Source organism: Hippocampus bargibanti, linkage group LG19, assembly GCF_051943395.1.
Source record: "Hippocampus bargibanti isolate YZ-2025 linkage group LG19, ASM5194339v1, whole genome shotgun sequence".
NCBI classification, from domain to species: domain Eukaryota; kingdom Metazoa; phylum Chordata; class Actinopteri; order Syngnathiformes; family Syngnathidae; genus Hippocampus; species Hippocampus bargibanti.
Genome location: NC_142752.1, coordinates 12911928 through 12931898, shown reverse-complemented (window position 1 = coordinate 12931898; position 19971 = coordinate 12911928). Strand labels below are relative to the sequence as shown.

General features: G+C 40.7%; 1 protein-coding gene across 3 annotated transcripts in view; it reads left to right on the top strand.

Moving 5' to 3' along the window:
- epha7 (eph receptor A7) overlaps nt 1-17177 on the top strand; it is an 89787-nt gene extending 72610 nt beyond the window's left edge. For 2 of the 3 annotated variants that reach the window (XM_089021681.1, XM_089021679.1), the window contains exons 11-17: nt 823-1008; nt 1974-2035; nt 2686-2895; nt 3009-3158; nt 3964-4157; nt 10997-11137; nt 12590-17177. In XM_089021681.1, coding sequence (XP_088877807.1) covers nt 823-1008; nt 1974-2035; nt 2686-2895; nt 3009-3158; nt 3964-4157; nt 10997-11137; nt 12590-12704 — 1058 coding nt within the window. In that variant the 3' untranslated portion in view covers nt 12705-17177. Of the gene's footprint in view, nt 1-822; nt 1009-1973; nt 2036-2685; nt 2896-3008; nt 3159-3963; nt 4158-10516; nt 10629-10996; nt 11138-12589 lie in introns of those variants that run through there. The other variant, XM_089021682.1, reaches the window with a different exon arrangement.
- The last annotated feature ends 2794 nt before the right edge of the window (nt 17178-19971 follow it).

Sequence of the window (19971 nt, the reverse complement as noted above, 5' to 3'; positions counted from 1 at the left end):
ACCACTTAGCCGGATTGTTGTGAAAATGTGAGGGGTTATTGTTTGTTTGTTACTTTCAGCTAAGCTTACAAACTTAATTGGTTCCCAGACAGAGTGAGCGATGATTCCTTGTAAGCTTTGGCAGCTTCATCATCAGAACTGGCTGCCTCACCATGACGAATAACACTTTGAATCATTTAAAGTTCTCGAACCATCTGTGGCTAGCCTTGAAATCATCAATGGATGACGAACTTCCAGGTTACCTCTTGACGATGTCCGAGTGAAGTTGCCCTGCTTTTTCTGCGATAATTATAAGTTCTTCATCAATTGTGTTCTGTTTAGCCAGGTTGATAGCTCCTTGCATCAAGTGTACAGATGTGGCTTGTGCGGGTTATTTGTGGAGCCTGATTGATGGGATATTTTAACCGTGCAGTCGAAACTCTGCCTTTGAACTATCAATAAAGTTGAAACGAGTCCAAATTTCATTGTGTTTTCTATCCATTTTTTCACTCTCTCTCTGTCGTCTGCCTATCTATTTTAATTTGTAGCTCTGTGTTTCTATAACCCCCCCCCACACACACACACACACACTACTGCGTTCTTGACCAATCACGTGCGGCTTTAACCGAAGACTGGGGGCAGGGAATAGAGAACAAAAAAAGATAGCAATGTCCTCAACATGTTGATTTTTCATTATTTATGTAAGATGTTGAAACAATAATCAAACCATGAGTCTCTTTGTTCTTTTTTAATTGGCAGTTGGAAAACGGAAAGATCGAATGAATAATGAAAATTCGTCCCTTTTTTTCTCTTTACCTTCAATCACTATTCATGATATTACAGGAGAGTTTGGTGAGGTGTGCAGCGGGCGGATCAAAGTACCTGGAAAGCGGGATGCTGCAGTGGCCATCAAAACATTAAAAGTGGGTCACACAGAGAAGCTGAAAAATGACTTCTTGTGTGAGGCCAGCATTATGGGACAGTTTGACCATCCCAATGTTGTGTGTCTTGAGGGAGTAGTGACAAGAGGTATCATGTGGAACAGTTTTTGTTTTGGCATTACAGCTTATGACATTAGCCATGGAGCCTTAAAGGACAACCGACGCCACTGGACAGGTTGTGTCCATAATTTGTAAAATCACTTCAAATGACTTCTACTGAGCGTATCTCGCGCTGAATATTCAGGAAGTCTTGTTTCCGAGTTGATGACGATGCCTGACGTGACATCAGCTCTGGAACGCTTCTGACCGAGAAAGCGACACACAATGCATTTTGGGTACTTTGTTTGGTCTGAAAACTTCGTGTTGATCCGTGTTGATGAAGAAATTAGAAGGAAAACACAAATAACGCAATGGTGAATCATTGTGTTGCACCAAGACTACTATTTGATACCAGTTGACACAAATTCCCGGCAGACAAAGCAGCCCTTTTCCAACGGAGCTTGGGCGCCATCTTGTGCATTTTCTGAGACGCTACATTGGAGTCCTGATGGCTCGAATTGATACGGGAGGACTTCTTTAATCGATTGCAAATATTTATGCTTTCCTCTTCAGGACTATTAGAATAATATTCATAACTGGATGAGTAACAAGAAAGCATCTTCTCCGAATCTGAAGCCATTGTTTTGATTCTAGAGCAAGGCAAGACGCCCTGGCGTGACGTCACGAACAAGGGGGCAGGACCTTCTGAAACTCAGCATCTCCGAGGTCATTTTGAAGTAGTTTTGGGACATTTTAACTTATTTTTATTGGTGTTTTGCATTTGACTAAAAATATCATCCCGTTTTGGGTATTTTAGATGCTATAAAACGTTTTTCTGATGTCAGTTAGGAAACAAAAAAAATGGTGTCAGTTGTCCTTTAAAATATAATTTTCAAATCTATTTGAATTACACTGTTCATGTGTATTTAACATAGACATTTGTTTTTTAACAATATTTTGTGGAAAGCGTTTTGTGAAAATGTAAAGTTCATAATCTATGCTCTTTTTCTCCAGGGAAACCTGTTATGATTGTGACAGAGTTCATGGAGAATGGCTCATTACACACATTCCTTCATGTGAGTATTATGAGTATCTCAAACTCCTAGGAAGGAAAAATGATTGGTTATCTCAGTGTCTGAAACTCATGGCAAAAAGTTAGCGGACACCAGGGAAGACAACTCTGAAAAGTTGCCTGTCCGGCCATAAAGTTGCCTGCCTTATTTTTCACAACTATAAACACAATAAGACGACTAATCGCAAAAAAAAAAAACATTGTTGCGAAGTGTAAAGGATTTTTTTTTAAAAGGAAATACCTAGCACAAATGCTCCCTTGCTTAATTTATGGTAAATAACCCTTGCTGAAGATTTTGCTCCAGTTGTCATTTGTCGTCATGGTGCTCAATGCAATGTTTGCATTGTGTTGTCTGCTAAAAGCCACATGGACTGCTCTTTCTAAGCGGCTTTCAAAACTCAGTGTACTTGAAAGTTTTGAAAGGCGCTTAGAAAGAGGAGTTCACATGGCTTGTAGCAGTTTGCTTGTCGCATTTGCTTTATTGAATAAAACAAACGTTTGATTTTTATTTTTTATTTATTTTCTTGAAGTTGTTGGCCACCCGGGCCGAGACGTTTTCAAAGTTGTTCGCCCGATGTAAAAGTTGTACGCCCCGGGCCTCCGGGCAGACGTTATTTCAGACACCGGTTATCTTCATGTTTTTTTTTTGCACAGATACATGATGGTCAGTTTACAATCATTCAATTGGTTGGGATGCTGCGGGGCATAGCATCGGGGATGAGATATCTTGCCAATATGGGATACGTCCATCGAAATCTGGCTGCTCGTAACATCCTTGTCAACAGCAATCTTGTATGCAAAGTGTCTGACTTTGGCCTCTCCAGGATGATAAATGATGATCCTGACGCTGTCTACTCAACCACGGTGAGTTCATTCAATGTCTTGCTTTCAGTCTTGGGCACCGGAAATTCATGGCCATTTTTTTTGTTTAAACAAAAGAAGAAAAAAAACCCACTCAGCTCTATTTCTCTGAACAGGGTGGAAAAATATCCATCCGATGGACCGCTCCAGAGGCCATCCAGTTCTGTAAATTCACCTCAGCAAGTGACGTGTGGAGTTATGGTGTTGTCATGTGGGAGGTCATGTCTTTTGGAGAAAGGCCATACTGGGACATGTCTAATCAAGACGTAAGTGGTGGTCTAAAAATTCAAACTGCTGAAAAAGAGGCAAATTGTTTTTTTTTTCTTTTTGATTTTTTTTTTTGAAACAAAGAGTTGGTTCTCTGGAGTCAATTGATCAATTGACGATTTTTTTCTATTTTACCTTTCGGGTTTTCCCTTCAGGGGTCGCCACAGCGAATCAGTGGCCTTTGTTTGTAATTGCTTTTATTTATTTACTCTCCTGTCAGGTCTGCATTGCAATTCAGAATCTCATATCTGTTAAGTTTCAGAAATCATAAATCGGGAGATTTTCATTCTCTAGACTCTGTGGTGCGCGTTAAAACAATGTGAACGTTACAAAAGTATAAATTAGAAGTAAACACAAACATGTTTTCATTGTTTATTTATACATGCAATTAGTATAAAAATGTATTTAGTTTTTTTTACAAATTACAACTTACAAATGAATTGTGTCAATAGTTGCTTTATAAAGTGAGTGTTGTCAAAATCTCCAGTCTCCCGACAAAATCATTAGAATTAACATGTATGAAATAAGCATGTGGCCGGGTTGAGTGAACGCTGGCGCATGTGGCTGCCGCTGCTCGCCCGCAGAAAAAAATATTCTGTGACTGTAAAGTGTCCTTGAGAGTTTTGAAAGGCGCTTATAAATGAAATGTATTATTATTATTATTATTATTATTATTATTATTATTATTATTATTTATATAACCTGATAAACTATCCACGATAGTAACCGATGTTCCTTGTTTAACCTAGCATGAAACGGCTGTGTAACGGAAGCGAGGTACTCTCCCCGGTATTCCATCTGCAGGTCATGAAAGCTTTAGAGGAGAGCTACCGTCTTCCAGCCCCGATGGACTGCGCCCCTGCCCTTCATCAGCTGATGCTGGATTGTTGGAAGAAAGACAGAGGAGAACGCCCCAAATTTGATCAGATAATCAGCATGCTTGACAAGATGATTCGGAACCCAGACACACTAAAAACACAAATCGGAAAGTGTACACGGTGAGGAATGTTTGACATGATCAACAGATTCGTCTACATTTCTCCTTTTTATTTGTTGACATTATGACAAACTGATTGAGTCTTTATGGTGGTTTTGAAGGACTTTAAAGGACAACCGACACCATTTTTTTGTTTCCTAACTGACATCAGAAAAACGTTTTATAACATCCAAAATACCGAAAACACGCAGACTGATATTTTTAGTCAAATACAAAACACCAATAAAAATGAGTTAAGGTCTCCCAAAACTACTTCAAATTGACCTCGGGATGGTGAGTTTCAGAATGTCCCGCCCCCTTGTTCGTGACGTCACGGCAAGACGTCTTTGCCTTGCTCTAGAATCAAAACAATGGCTTCAGATTCTGAGAAGATGCTTTCTTGTTACTCCTCCAGTTATGAATATGATTCAAGTAGTTCTGAAGAGGAACGTAAAACGTAAAATATAGCCATGTATATGCCGTGGATTCTTTGTAAAGTATGCTCAGTAGAAGTCATTTGAAGTGATTTTACAAATTATGGACACAACTTGTCCGGAAGCGTCGGTTGACCTTTAAAGGCTTTATGAAACTTTAGGCAATTTCATAATGTAAGAATGTTGAAGTGTTTCGTGAGCGGTCGCCAAACAAAAATTATCAAACCAGTGTCTGAAACTAGTGACAAAAAGTTACCGGACACCAGGGCAGACAACTCTGAAAAGTTGCCTGCCCGGCCATATAGTTGCCTGCCCTATTTTTCACAACTTGAAACACAATAAGACAACTAAACTAATGTAAAAATAATGATACATTTAATTTCTAAGCGCCTTTCAAAACTTTCAAGGTCACTTTACAGTCACAGAATAATGTACGTATACCTTTTGTAGCCTTAGTTAGCTTCTTTTGAATCTTTATTCTGGGGCTGAGGTTCTGTTTGTCTACTTTGGAAAATGACATGCAAATGCACGACCTTATAACACTTGGGAAAGTCCGAAGCACAAAGCAGACTTCTAATTGGCTGCTGTGTCAAAAAATGAACCAGTTTGTTTTCTTCAGCAATCGGTTATCGATGAAATTTTAACCCGGATCCTTTCACAAAACGGTTCGTACAGCCAACAACCACACACGATATCACCATCCTACTAAAACGCGAAGACTTTCATTCATCAAAACAGAAAATGAAAGGCATAAGCTTCCAAAACAATGATCACACACGTTGACAACTGTTGTGTTTACTTGGCTATTGGCCTCCCGGAAGTTAGCGGCCGATCACGTGATCATAACAAACGACATCACGCTGGCATCTCCTATAACACTCGGGGAAAGTCCGGAAGCAGAAAGCAGGCTTCCAATTGGCTGCCGTGCCCAGTATGCAAATTGACAAACGAACCGAAATTCCGAAATTTCCAAATGAATGAAGATTTATTTATTCTGATTTCAAAATATTCGTTCAAACGTTTGCTTTCTTTTTTTTTCTTCTTGGAAAAGTTGTCGGCCACCAGGGCGTAGACGTTCTGTAAATTGTACGCCCGACATAAAAGTTGCACGACCCGGGTGTCCGGGCAGACGTTATTTCAGACACGGCGCTTCTCAATACAAAGAAGCTAACAGGAACCACAAAATCCTTTCAAATTAAAAAAAATGGGACATTCAGTACATCAGAAACTGAATTTGATTCATACATATTTGAATAACTAAAGTTGCATTCACAACATTTATTATTGTAACATATTGCAAATTTCTAATAAAGGTTTTCTGATTCAGATTTATTTGACTGACATACATCAAATTTATTTTGTTTCTTTTGTTATTTAAAATCTTTATTTTTAAAAACTGAATCTGAATTTTAGAATTTAAAATTGAAATTAAACCAAAAAACGTTGGCACTAAAGTTTAAAGTTGTCACGTTCCGACAACGACAGTGGCAGCTGACGAGTGGGAACGTAGGGAGTGGTAGTGGATTGCCAAGCAGGTGACAGAGGCGTTGGTGCAGGCAGATGATTTATTAACAGAAAGCGCGGGTCCAAGGTGACACGGACCCGGTAAAAGGTTTGCAAAACAAGTCTAGTGGCTAGTGGGCGGGCAGCGGCAATCCACCCAACCACACTAACTAACAAAATAAAAGGCACACGAGGGTGCAAAACAGCATACGATGCGGTGCATAAAAACAGACGCGATCGTGGCTAGACAATTCTCGGGCGAAGCAACTCACGTACTGAATTAAAGTTCAAAGTACGGGCCAGGCGCGAGACGACGTATCTTCCGACGCTGGGTAAGTGCCAGCGTCGGGTTTAAATGTCCAACCGTCGGTGATGAGGGAATTGACAGCAACTGGCGGACGTCAGGAGCGGAGGCGCCGCCCCGCTGTCAACTCTCTCATGACAAAAGTCGTATTCGGCCCTCACATTCCATTCAAGTAATAGACATGAAATTGTCTTTTTACACAGGACGTCGCCATTAAATAAAGAGATCCAGGAGCATTTTCTCATATCCGCAAAATGTCATCCTACACCCCACTACATGGGCGTGATGAGATCCTAAAAGTAGCCCTCACCTGCAAGACAATATTTACTTCCACAAACACTGTGCAACATACCGTATTTTCCGTACTATAAAAAAAGCCTGAAAAACACGACTTTTTTTACAAAAGCCGACAGTGCAGTTTATAATCTGATGAGTTTTATATATGGATCAATATTCTGACTTTTTGGGCGTAGTATTTTAAATGTTCTGTCAAGCACTTTTTTTACAGCAGAGGTGATATGCTTGGGCATATTTCCATCTATTGGACATAAACTCAGCCCCCAAAAAAAACAACTTCAATTTATTATATTGAAATGTTTTGTTTCTGCAGATTCGGCTTACTCTAGCTATCTGGCTATCTATGTTGGATGTCTAGTAGCTAGCCAGTTGGCTGGCTATCTATTGGCTATCTAGCTGGCTGGCTGTCTATTAGTTATCTATTAGCTGGCTGGCTATCTGGTAGCTGGCTGGCGAGCTAGCTAGTTTTCTATCTGAGTTACTTTCAGGTTGAGTGAATGCTGGTGCACGTGGCTGCCAGTGCTCACCGACAGAAAAACTGATCTTGTGACTGTAAAGTTACCTTGAGTATTGAAAGGCGCTTACAAATGAAATGTATTATTATTATTATTATTATTATTATTATTATTATTATTATTATTATTATTATTATTATTACTATTATTATTATTATTATATTGTCACATCTATTCAATGTGTCTTTTCATGCGGTGCGGCCAATACATACAGTACATGTAAAGAAAACATTTAAAATATGCCATTCCTTGTGCACATTCTACTCTTAAGTGACTTAATAGTGCATAAAATACTGGCATATGTATTTGTTTCCACACGGGGCACCATGATGTGCTGATGCGTCTCATATCACGTATGTAATGTGTTCACATTTCATTTCATTTTGTTATGTGAACAAGTATTCATTGACAATATTTACTTCCACAAACACTGTGCAACATACCGTATTTTCCGTACTATAAAAAAAGCCTGAAAAACACGACTTTTTTTACAAAAGCTGACAGTGCAGTTTATAATCTGATGAGTTTTATATATGGATCAATATTCTGACTTTTTGGGCGTAGTATTTTAAATGTTCTGTCAAGCACTTTTTTTACAGCAGAGGTGATATGCTTGGGCATATTTCCATCTATTGGAAATAAACTCAGCCCCCAAAAAAAACAACTTCAATTTATTATATTGAAATGTTTTGTTTCTGCAGATTCGGCTTACTCTAGCTATCTGGCTATCTATGTTGGATGTCTAGTAGCTAGCCAGTTGGCTGGCTATCTATTGGCTATCTAGCTGGCTGGCTGTCTATTAGTTATCTATTAGCTGGCTATCTATTAGCTAGCTAGCTGGCTGGCTATCTGGTAGCTGGCTGGCGAGCTAGCTAGTTTTCTATCTGAGTTACTTTCAGGTTGAGTGAATGCTGGTGCACGTGGCTGCCAGTGCTCACCGACAGAAAAACTGATCTTGTGACTGTAAAGTTACCTTGAGTATTGAAAGGCGCTTACAAATGAAATGTATTATTATTATTATTATTATTATTATTATTATTATTATTATTATTATTAGTATTATTATTATTGTTATTGTTATTTTTGTTATTGTCATTATTATTATTATTATTATTATTATTATTATTATTATTATTATTATATTGTCACATCTATTCAATGTGTCTTTTCATGCGGTGCGGCCAATACATACAGTACATGTAAAGAAAACATTTAAAATATGCCATTCCTTGAAGGTGCACATTCTACTCTTAAGTGACTTAATAGTGCATAAAATACTGGCATATGTATTTGTTTCCACACGGGGCACCATGATGTGCTGATGCGTCTCATATCACGTATGTAATGTGTTCACATTTCATTTCATTTTTTTATGTGAACAAGTGTTCATTGACTCATTCACTGCCAGACGATGTGTCCACTCCACTGTCGAGGGTTTTTGTCATTTTCACTGAAATTGCAGGACCTGCAGAATATTGAGTTTTAGGACTACATAAACAATCAATGCAGCGTAAGAAACCTGAGACTCTCTTCTTTCATCAGAAAAAAAACGTTTATTTCGAGCTTACTTGGTTGGAGAGTTATCTGCATTGAAATTGGGGGCAGCTGTACAAAAGGAAAGAGCTGCCCCCTCGTGAGAGGGAAAAACATTGCCAAAGGTCCGACCGAAGCTTGAAATGCACACCCCCGCAAGAAAAAACAAAACATGAACAAATTCAGGAATGGTTCTCCACATCATACTTTCAATTGTTTTTTGTTGTTGTTGTTGTTCTTTTGACTTAAAGATGGCGCCGCGAGAGTGCCTGCCTTTCCAGCAGCTCATTTAGTTGTTCTACTACAGGGGTACCTTTTTGAGTAAGAGAGCCATAAAAGTAAAATATTTAGAAATGTTTTTCAGTGAGAGCCATATGCACGCGAGCGCGCGCACATACAAACGCTCGCGTGCGCACACACACAAACACACACACACACACACACACACACACACACACACACACACACACAGACACATGCACGTGCGGCCACTTTTCAACACAATATCAGAATGTATTATTTAAAATAACTTTGTGATAGTACTCACCGTTAACATGAATGGTTTTCCGTTCCTCGTGATTGGTAAAAATCCAGGCAAACGTTCGGAATGAAATTCAATTTGCCGGTCCAGAGGCGAAGTTACTGCTAGCTAGCCTGCACACGGCTAATAAGCTGCTTCCACACTTGCTATCTGCAATCTACTTCTCGCAGAAGTATGTTGATGCTAACGTTAACATGGGGCTTGTTAAAATGTCACTGACATTCGACTGTTTCATCGATGGTATTGTTTCATTGCAAATTAGAATCAGAACATTTTCTCTCCTCTAATGCTCCGGTGCATTCACGCTGAAGTGCACTAGTTGGGCTCATTTAAAGGGGCGTTTACCTGTTTCAACATGACGGCCACTATCATCCAATCAAAATGGCGCTTTCGGCCATTCTAGGTCAGTGTCATCCAATCAAAATTGCGCTTTCCGCCAACTGCAGCCCCAACGGGGAATGAACGGCGAAAAAAAACCCACAATATGTATTTAGTTTTATCGGCGAGCCATATGCAATAATCAAAAGAGCCATAGAGCCATATATGGCTCTTTTGATGATTGCATATGGCTCGCCGATAAAACAAAATACATATTGTCGTTTTTTTTCGAGCCTTAGGTTCCCGACCCCTGTTCTACTTCTTTCATTCCTTTCATCTTCCTTTCATAACTTTTCTGCCGTGAAATGTACATTTCTCCATTGTGAGACTAATAAAGTTAAATCCAATCCAATTCCCAAATATAGTCGGCTATAGCAGTGAATGAGTTAAGATCAAAATGAGAAATATAATCCAACTGTGGGCCTCATTCATGGCCTGCAGTGTCAAATCAACCCTAAAGCACAAGCGACACCTTCGGACAAGTTGTGTCCATAATTTGTAAAATCACTTCAAATGACTTCTACTGAGCACATTTTACAATGATTCCACAGCATATAGCTATATTTTACGTTTTAAGACTCGCGCTGAATATTCAGAAAGTCTTGTTTTCGAGTCGATGACGATGCCTGACGTGATGTCACGTCTGGAACGCCCCTGACCGAGAATCCGACACACAATGCATTTTGGGTACTTTGTTTGGTGTGAAAACTTCGTGTTGATCCGTCTTAATGGCGAAATTAGAAGGAAAACACATAAATAACGCAATGGTGAATCGTGTGTTGCACCAAGACTACTATTTGATACCTGTTGACAAAAATCTATTGATGCGGAAGGACTTCTTTAATTGATTGCAAACATTTATGTTTTCCTCTTCAGAACTAATTGAATCATATTCATAACTGGATGAGTAACAAGAAAGCATCTTCTCCGAATCTGAAGCCATTGTTTTGATTCTCGGGCAAGGCAAGACATCCTGGCATGACGTCACGAACAAAGGGGCGGGACCTTCTGAAACTGAAACTTTCTGAGGTCATTTTGAAGTAGTTTTGGGACACTTTAACTCATTTTTTGTTGGTGTTTTGCATTTGACTGAAAATATCAGCCTGCGTGTTTTGGGTATTTCAGATGCTATAAAACGTTTTTCTGATGTCAGTTAGGAAACAAAATAAATGGTGTCGGTTGTCCTTTAAGTGAAGCACTTTGCTACTTTTAATAATGAAAAAAACAGTCAGCATTTGGATTCTACTGTATAGTAATACAAAGCTAATGTGTCTTTTAACATTTGTGTAAAGACAATTACTTAACACTAATGTGTCTTTTCACATCTCACAACCTGTTATGCCTTTTATCCATTAGTCCACTGTTGGGTCAGAGCATATCCAACGCCTTCCACTCGGTGGAACAGTGGCTGGTTACCATCAAGATGGAGAGATACAGAGACAACCTCACCACAGCTGGCTACCTATCTCTGGAATCTGTGGCCAGGATGTCAAATGAGTAAGTAGAGCAGAGGTCGGGAAGCTTTTGATCCATAAAAGCAGGATATTTATGCGGCTCTATAATATATATATACAGGTAACATCCGAGTTACGACTGGATTCCGTTCCGACAAAACAGTCGTTAGTCAAACGGTCGTAAATCAAAAAGCATTTAAAATGGCTGATGCGAGGATCACGTGATCTTAACAAATGACGCTGGCATCTCCTATACGACAGGATAGTATATGATGTCAATCTGTTGTTTTTAAGCAACGTTTTCTATTCAATACTATTATATACCAAAATGTTGACAGTTCATTTATAAATCTTATAACTTTTAGTGTCATTTTTATCATTTTATATTTTGTATTATCGATCTTTATTACTGTGTCGGGGCACACGCTTTCTGCTGACCCAAATACGCACGGCTTCCCACGCATGCGAGCTTTCCAAAAATCGCTCTACCTGCTCACGGAGAAGCCAGAAGAGGTCACCTGTCTTAAGGAGGCGGCGGCGCCGACCGTGAGCCCGACGCGGCATTTGATGTGCGGCGATCCCACCCACTCCGCCTCGGCGTCGGTGGACAGCCCTCCCTCCCCGCAATTGTCACGTTCGGATTGACAGCTGGGGGCGAGGCCATGCCTCACCAATTCCACCACTTCCTTCTTCAGGACAGTAAGTACGAAAATGGGACGCTGTCAACTTGTATTTGTACTTTGTGTTACCCCGGACTTTCTATATCTTCATTCGAGCCCCCCCCCCCCCCCCCCCAGGTTTGAAAGGCGCTTATACATGAAATGTATTACAGTAAAGTCTCGTTATATCGATATCGGATATATCGATAGTCCCGGTTATATCGATACTATTTCTATACACGCACTGAGAAAATTACATGCAAACAGGGTCGGATATATCGCTACTCCCGGTTATATCGATATTTTTTCGGACTCCCTTGAATATCGATTTAACGAGACTTTACTGTATTATTATTATTATTGTTCCGTTTCTGCACCACCGTGTGAGAGTTGCTTCTCGCCATTGTCGGGTTTCCCATTACCCCCGCCACTTGTCGTTTTTGGTATTCTTTATTTTTGATTATTCCCCTGGTTCTCTTTTTGGGACCAGCGATTTGTTTTGTATCTTAATAAATCATCCTGCACGGACCTCTGTCTCTGTCGGGTTGCTGGCTGTAGCGGTGGCAGCCATAGAATTAAAAAAAAACAAAAACGGTCTGGCGGTCGTGGTCGTAAGTACGGGTGGTCGTAACTCGGATGTTACCTATAGACATAAGAGTATATTTAGCCAAATTAAACGTTGCTCATAATTTTAACGGGTGAATTAATCTTGATCAATTATCATCGAATCTAGCAACATCTACCTTGTTTATTTCCTTCAGTATGTTGATCATTTCATCGATGGTGTGCAGTTATTTCATGATTGGACTAAATATGAATTTTGTCATGTCTTCCAGGGATGTCGTACGGTTGGGTATAACAAAAGTAGAACATCAGCAAAAGTTGATGAGGAGCATTCAGACAATGAGATCTCAAATGTTCCACCTTCATCATACAGGTGTTCAGGTCTGATGACAGCAAACACAGATGACATTTCTGAAATGGAACCTTGTTTGATTCAGAAGACTTTTGATACTCCTGGAGCTGCACTCAGAGTGGGTAAAATGGACAGCAAGTAGAGGAAGAAATGCAAAAACCACCAAAAGCAATCTTTTTTGTGTGTGTGTTTTTTTTCTGTTCTCAAATGAACAAATGACCACATATGACTTGCATTGAAAATCACGTTTTTATTTTGGAGGACAACCACAATAACAACACATCCAAATCTGTCCAGGTTTTTCCCCCTTCTACTGAATAATCCCACTCCCGTAAACATTTTATTGTCAACCTTTACTGCACCCAGTCACTGGGTCCCAGTGGTAATATTTAAAGGACAACCGACGCCCACTGACAAGTTGTGTCCATAATTTGCTAAATCACTTCAAATGACTTCTACTGAGCGTATTTTACAAAGATTCCACCGCATAGAGTTCTATTTTACGTTCTAAGACTCGCGCTGAATATTCAGGAAGTCTTGTTTTCGAGTTGATGACGATGGCTGATGTGACATCACGTCTGGAACACCCCTGACCAAGAAAGTGAGACACAATGCATTTTGGGTACTTTGTTTGGTCTGAAAACTTTGTTTTGATCCGTGTTGGTGGCGAAATTAGAAGAAAAAAAACATAAATAATGCGATGGTGAATCGTTGTGTGTTGCACCAAGACCACTATTTGATACTAGTTGACAAAAATTTCCAGCAGACAAATCAGCCTATTTCCAACAGAGTTTGGGCGCCATCTTGTACATTTTGTGGGACGCTACATTGGAGTCCTGACGCCGCTACATTGGAGTCCTGACGGCTCGAATTGATACAGGAGGACTTCTTTAATCGATCGCAAACATTTATGTTTTCCTGTTCAGAACTATTTGAATCATATTCATAACTGAGTAACAAGAAAGCATCTTCTCCGAATCTGAAGCCATTGTTTGATTCTAGAGCAAGGGAAGACGTCCTGGCGTGGCGTCACGAACAAGGGGGCGGAACCTTCTGAAACTCTGCATCTCCGAGGTCATTTTGAAGTAGTTCTGGGACACTTTAACTCATTTTTATTGGTGTTTTGCATTTGACTAAAAATATCAGCCTGCATGTTTTGGGTATTTTAGATGCTAAAAATATTTTTCTGATGTCAGTTAGGAAACACAAAAATGTTGTCAGTTGTCCTTTAAATGTCATCATGCGTAAATGTTTTAGAATTTCTTCTAACTTATTTTGGAAACAGGGTACACTCAGTGTTGTTATTACTGGAAGAAACCTCCAAAAAGTGCATTTTATATGGACACGTTCGGAGTCAATGTGAAACTCGATGTACAGGTTTGTACAAGGTTTTTTGTTCAAAGACATTTTCAATTTGAATCTGTGTCAAAGTGTGCAAAGCTGATATTTTTTATTGGTACAACTCCCTGACTCTCAAACTTGCAATACAAGAAGTTATCACAAATACTTTGAACCAATCACCACCTCGCACCCCATTATCTTGTTTTGCCATCATGTTGCCAAAATGTCACACAGTTCTGTGTGAGTATTTCAGCTGCAAAAAAAATGTTCGCATCATAAAGATTGGGAACGGTGGACGTATTACTGCCTTAAAAAAGAGTTTGACATGTAACCGCTATTTAGAAAGACAGTACAGTGGCACCTCTACTTACAGACATAATATTCGAAGTTACTCAACAGGAAAATATTGCCTCTTGTCTTCAAAGAAGTACAAATGACGGCTTAAGAAACCTTCTCATCGATATCTTGAAATTTCTTTCAAAACGTTTCACTTCTTATCCAAGAGGCTTCGTCAGCGAACTAAAATTTTCTGCTGGTAGTTTTCGCCCTATATATATCCCTACTGTTCAGACGTGGCAGTGCCAGACTCTGCTATGATAGGTCCCTGCTCTAAGGTTGGGGGGGAGCAGAGGACTAGTCCCTGAGGCTACACTGATTACTTCTATTGTCCTGACTGATTACTTCTATTGTCCTGACTGATTATGGGGTCTACGACTGGCCTAATTTCCCCATTTGCCATGGAATCATCTCATCAGCATAACTAAGCCTATGTGGTCTAAGATGTCTGTTGTAAGTACAATCCAAATTAAACCTCACTCCACCTTGGCAATTTAGTGAAGGGTTTTGCTGTTTTATGAAATTAGCTTATTTTACTCCCTGGTCAGGGAGTCAAAGAAATGTTGAGAGAGAACGTGAACTTAAGAGGGAAAAAACGATGAGGACACACTTAAAAGTTAAATGACCATTTTTATTCTTTATTCTTTGTTTTTTACATTATGACCAACTCCCATTTATTGTGCAATAATATCATTGCAATTTGTATTTGTTACATTTTTTGATGCATTTTCAAAATTTTGAAAATATTTACGTCTAAATTTAGGGCGCGCTTGGAGTGTATTAGGACATTTATTTCTATGGAAAATGGTTCTCCCGATACTACATTTTCTACTGAAGAAATTTCTTCGAGAAGCAGTATATTTCCTTAGTAGATTTAGTAGATAGATTCCAATGTGCAGTCAGAAAGCATTTCTCTGTTATTCTGTTGTGTGTGTCCATCGAGGTGGGATTGTTTTCTTTTCCTTGTGTGTCATCAATAACACAGGTATAAGCTAAATGTGCTAAAAGTGCAAAGAAGGTATGAAAAAAAACAAAGCAATAATTACCAGGATTTCTTCAAAGAGAAGCTTTATTATCTGCTCATTATGTGTTTTAAAAAGTCCCCTTTTGAAAAGCACCGTTCAATCACGACAGAGTCTATATTTTTATCCATCAAACTTGCTGCCTGATAATCAATAAATACAGGGTTGTAGTATTCAAGCAGTTTGCCAAATGGTCACACGGGGATTTTTATGTGCAATATCTGCCATGTTCATTCTTTTACGACTGCTGTGGGTGTGAAATGTGTTTAATTTCCTCCATGTGACTTTAAGGACAACCGACACCTCAGGAGTTGTGTCCATAATTTGTAAAATCACTTCAAATAACTTCTACTGAGCTTATTTTACAAAGATTCCACAGCCAGTGACGTGCAGTCAGGGGAGGCAGGTGAGGCCGTGCCTCGCCTGTCATCATGGATACATCAAATGAAAAAATAAATTAAACAGTTATATTTATTTAATGGGACATAAGTCTTCTTGTGCCGCTCCCAAGCCTGGATAAATACAGAGGGTTGTGTCAGGAAGGGCATCCGACGTAAAAGCTTGGCCAAAGCAAACATGCGTATCATACCTCTGAAGATGGAGGTTACTGATTCTCTGTGGCGACCCCTTGTAGGGAAAAGAAGAATATATTTATTTAGTGATTTGTACTTTGAAGTTCTTTTCCATTTAACTTAATCATTTTTGGATTTTTTTTTCAAAATTGCTGAATTTTCTCATTTACTGTTTAAATATTAAGTGGAGACGAGCGGTGAGGCAGCAGCCACATTGTGTATTGCGCAATGACTAAGCTAACTGTGCTGGCTTGCTCTGCAGTGAGACCGCATTGCTCTCCCTCTGCATATCGCTATTAAAGTGTTCAGACACTTTTAGTATATAAACTACATTTCTACAGTTTAACTGTTGTATATAATGTAGAGTCACTTTACATCAGACATGGGCAAACTACGGCCCGCGGGCCACATACGACCGGTTAGGCTTTTTAATCCGGCCCGCCGAATGTGTCCAAATTATAGTAAAAACTCGTGACAAAAAGTTAGCGGACAACAGGGCAGACAACTCTGAAAAATTGCCTGCCCCATTTTTCACTCCTTGAAACACAAGAAGACGACTAATCACATTAAAAAACATTGTCACAAAGTATAAAGTTATTTTAATTAAGAATGTACCTACCACAAATGCTACCTTGGTTAATTTACGGTAAATGTCCATGGCCGTAGATTTTTCTGCAGTAGTGATTTGTCATCATGGTGCACAATGGAATGTTTGCATTGCTTTCTAGAAGCCACTATGCCCCTTTCATATCCCTCAAGTACACTTTACAGTCACGGTTTAATGTAAATTTACGTTTGTCGCGTCACATATGTTGTTAGCTTCTTTTGAATCTTTCTTCTGGGCTGAGGTTCTGTGCATCTATTTTGGAAAATGATATGCAAATGGACGACCTTAGACGCTTGCGAAAGTCCGGAAGAAAGAAGCAGGCTTCTGATTGGCTGCCATGCCGAGTATGCAAATTTCAACTGCAGGTAGCCTATGTCTGTGTGTTAGACGTGAACTGTTTGCGCATGAAGGCGAGGGCGTCCGTGGCGAGTTTGTAGAGCGTGCGGTCAGGACAATCCATCCATGATTTTGCGGAATTTAACACAAGTAGGTACTATTGAGCTTGAATATTTCGTTGTGTAATAATATGTTTTGAAATTTGAAAGTGATTCCATTTTTCAATAGATGTTGATTTCATTAACTTTGCACCTTCGATTGAAACTTATTAAAAACAGATGCAATCTTGATAAATCACAGTGCATATCTATTTCCATTTCCTCCTCCCAGTATCTGCGAAATAGTATGTAAACACCATATCTTGCATATTCCTTGAGACAAATGTATTAACTGATCAGGGATATTTTTGACATTTGAAAGACAGTTAATAAATTGGGTTGTAGTGTTCTTACTGTGCTATGAGGTTTGTACACACTACACTTAAAGGACAGCCGGCACTATTTTTTTTGTTTCGTACTGACGTCAGAAAAACGTTTTATAGCATCTAAAATACCCAAAACACGCAGACTGATATTTTTAGTCAAATGAAAAACACCAATAAAAATGACTTCAAAGTGAATCCGGAAATGGCCTGTTTCAGAAGGTCCCGCCCCCTTGTTCTTGACGTCACGCCAAGACGTCTGGCCTTGCTCGAGAATCAAAACAATGGCTTCAGATTCGGAGAAGATGCCTTCTTGTTACATATCTTGTCAAATAGTTCTGAAGAGGAAAGCATAACTGTTTGCAATTGATTAAATCAGTCCTCCCATATCAATTTGAGCCGTCAGCTAAATGTAGCACCCAGAAAATGCAGAAGATGGCGCCCAAGCTCTGTTGGAAATGGGCTGATTTGTCCGCTGGGAATTTGTGTAAACATATACCTTTTTTAGGCATGTTAACGCAATTGGCTGCGAGACACAACGATTAACCATCGTGTTATTTATGTAGTTTTACTTCTAATTTCGCGATCAACACAGTGTTTTCAGATGAAAAAAGTACTCAAAATGCATTGTGTGTCGCTTTCTCGGTCACGGCGTTCCCTCTGTGACTAAGGCGATCTTCATCAACTCGAAAACAAGACTTCCTGAATATTCAGCACGAGTCTTAAAATGTAAAATATAGAGCTATATGCTGTGGACAGTGACGTGCGGTGAGGTTCATGGCTGGTGAGGCACTGGCGTCATCACAGTCAGATTTACAAACATGAACTCTACAGAGTAGTCAAAGTAAGCTTTATTGTCACATATGCTAATATGCATGACATACAGCACAGATGAAATTAATGTCCTCTCGGACCCAGCATGCAAGACACTAATAGTTGGCTAACGTGGCTAAAAAAGACATACAATTGATAACAGACTATACATGTAATTTCTGAATGTAAAGTGAGGTAGTGTCGTATGTAAAGTGAGGTACTGACATATATAAGTGAGGTAGTGACATATATAAAGTGACGTAATGTAGTAATGCAAAAACAAACAAGAAGAAAGGGTTGAAGTGAGGTCTTGCAGAGAAAAATGAGAAAGAACAAAAAGTAGAGTTCAGGATGATAGTACAGTACTGAGGACATGCGTGTAGCATGTCCTCAGAGTTCGGCCTGGTGGCAGAAACTGTCCTTGAGCCTACTGGTCTTGGATCGGAGACTCCGCAGTCTCCTCCCCGATGGCAGCAGGCTTAAGAGGCTGTGGGAGGGGTGGGTGGGATCGCCAGCGATCCTGATGGCTCTGCGGGTGAGGCGGGTGTTTTAAATGTCCTGAAGGGGGGGGGGACACACCGATGATCTTCTCAGCTGTCCTCACGATGCGCTGCAGAGACTTACGGCAGGACACGGTGCAGACGCCGTACCACACGGTGTTACAGCTGGTCAGGATGCTCTCGATGGTACCGCGGTAGAAGGAGGTCGTGATGGGGGTCGGGGCTCCAACTCTTTTGAGTTTGTGGAGGAAGTACAGGCGCTGGTGGGATTTCTTGGCCAGTGATGACGTGTTGTAGCTCCAGGACAGGTCTTCGGATATGTGCACTCCCAGGAACTTGGTGCTGCTCACTCTCTCCACTGCAGCACCGTCAATGGTTAGTGGAGCATGCTGGGGGCGCACTCTCCTAAAGTCCACAACAATCTCCTTCGTTTTCTCCACATTCAGACAGAGATTGTTGTCCTTGCACCACGTGGCAAGGCGGCTGACCTCGTCCCTGTAGGCTGTCTCCTCATCGTTGTTGATTAGGCCCACCACAGTTGTGTCATCTGCAAACTTTATGAAGAGGGTGGAGCTGGGTGATGATGGTGAACAGTCATGTGTGAGCAGAGTGAAGAGGAGGGGGCTCAGCACATAACCCTGGGGGGGCCCTGTTTTCAGCGTGATGGTGCTGGAGGTGTTGTTTCCAACTCTGACTGCCTGTGGTCTCCCCGTCAGGAAGTCCAACAGCCAGTGGCACAGGGAGGTGCTGATCCCCAGTTTGCTCAGTTTGTCGGTGAGCTGTTGGGGGATGATGGTGTTGAATGCCGAGCTGAAGTCGATGAACAGCATTCTGACGTAAGAGTCTCTGGTCTCCAGGTGGGTGAGCGCTGTGTGGAGAGCAGTGGGGATGGCATCATCGGTCGAGCGGTTGGGCCGATATGCAAACTGGAAAGGGTCATGGTTGGGGGGGTGGGCAGCCTTGATGTGGTTCATAACTAGCCACTCGAAGTACTTCATGAGGATGGGAGTGAGTGCGACTGGGCGGTAGTCGTTGCGGCAGGTCGGGGACGACTTCTTTGGGACCGGGATGATGGTGGTGGCTTTGAGGCACATGGGCACAACAGCCTGGCTCAGAGAGGTGTTGAAGATGTCTGTGAAGACATCTGTGAGCTCATCCGCGCAGTCTCTCAGTACACGGCCAGGAATGCCGTCGGGACCCGGGGCTTTGCGAGTGTTGGTCCCTCTGAGGGATCGCCTCACGCTGTCCTCGGACAGTGTCAGCACCTGGTCGCCGGAAGGTGGTGGGGTCTTCTGTGCTGCAGTGCTGTTGTGTGCCTCGAAGCGGGCGAAGAAGTCATTCAGTTGGTTCAGCA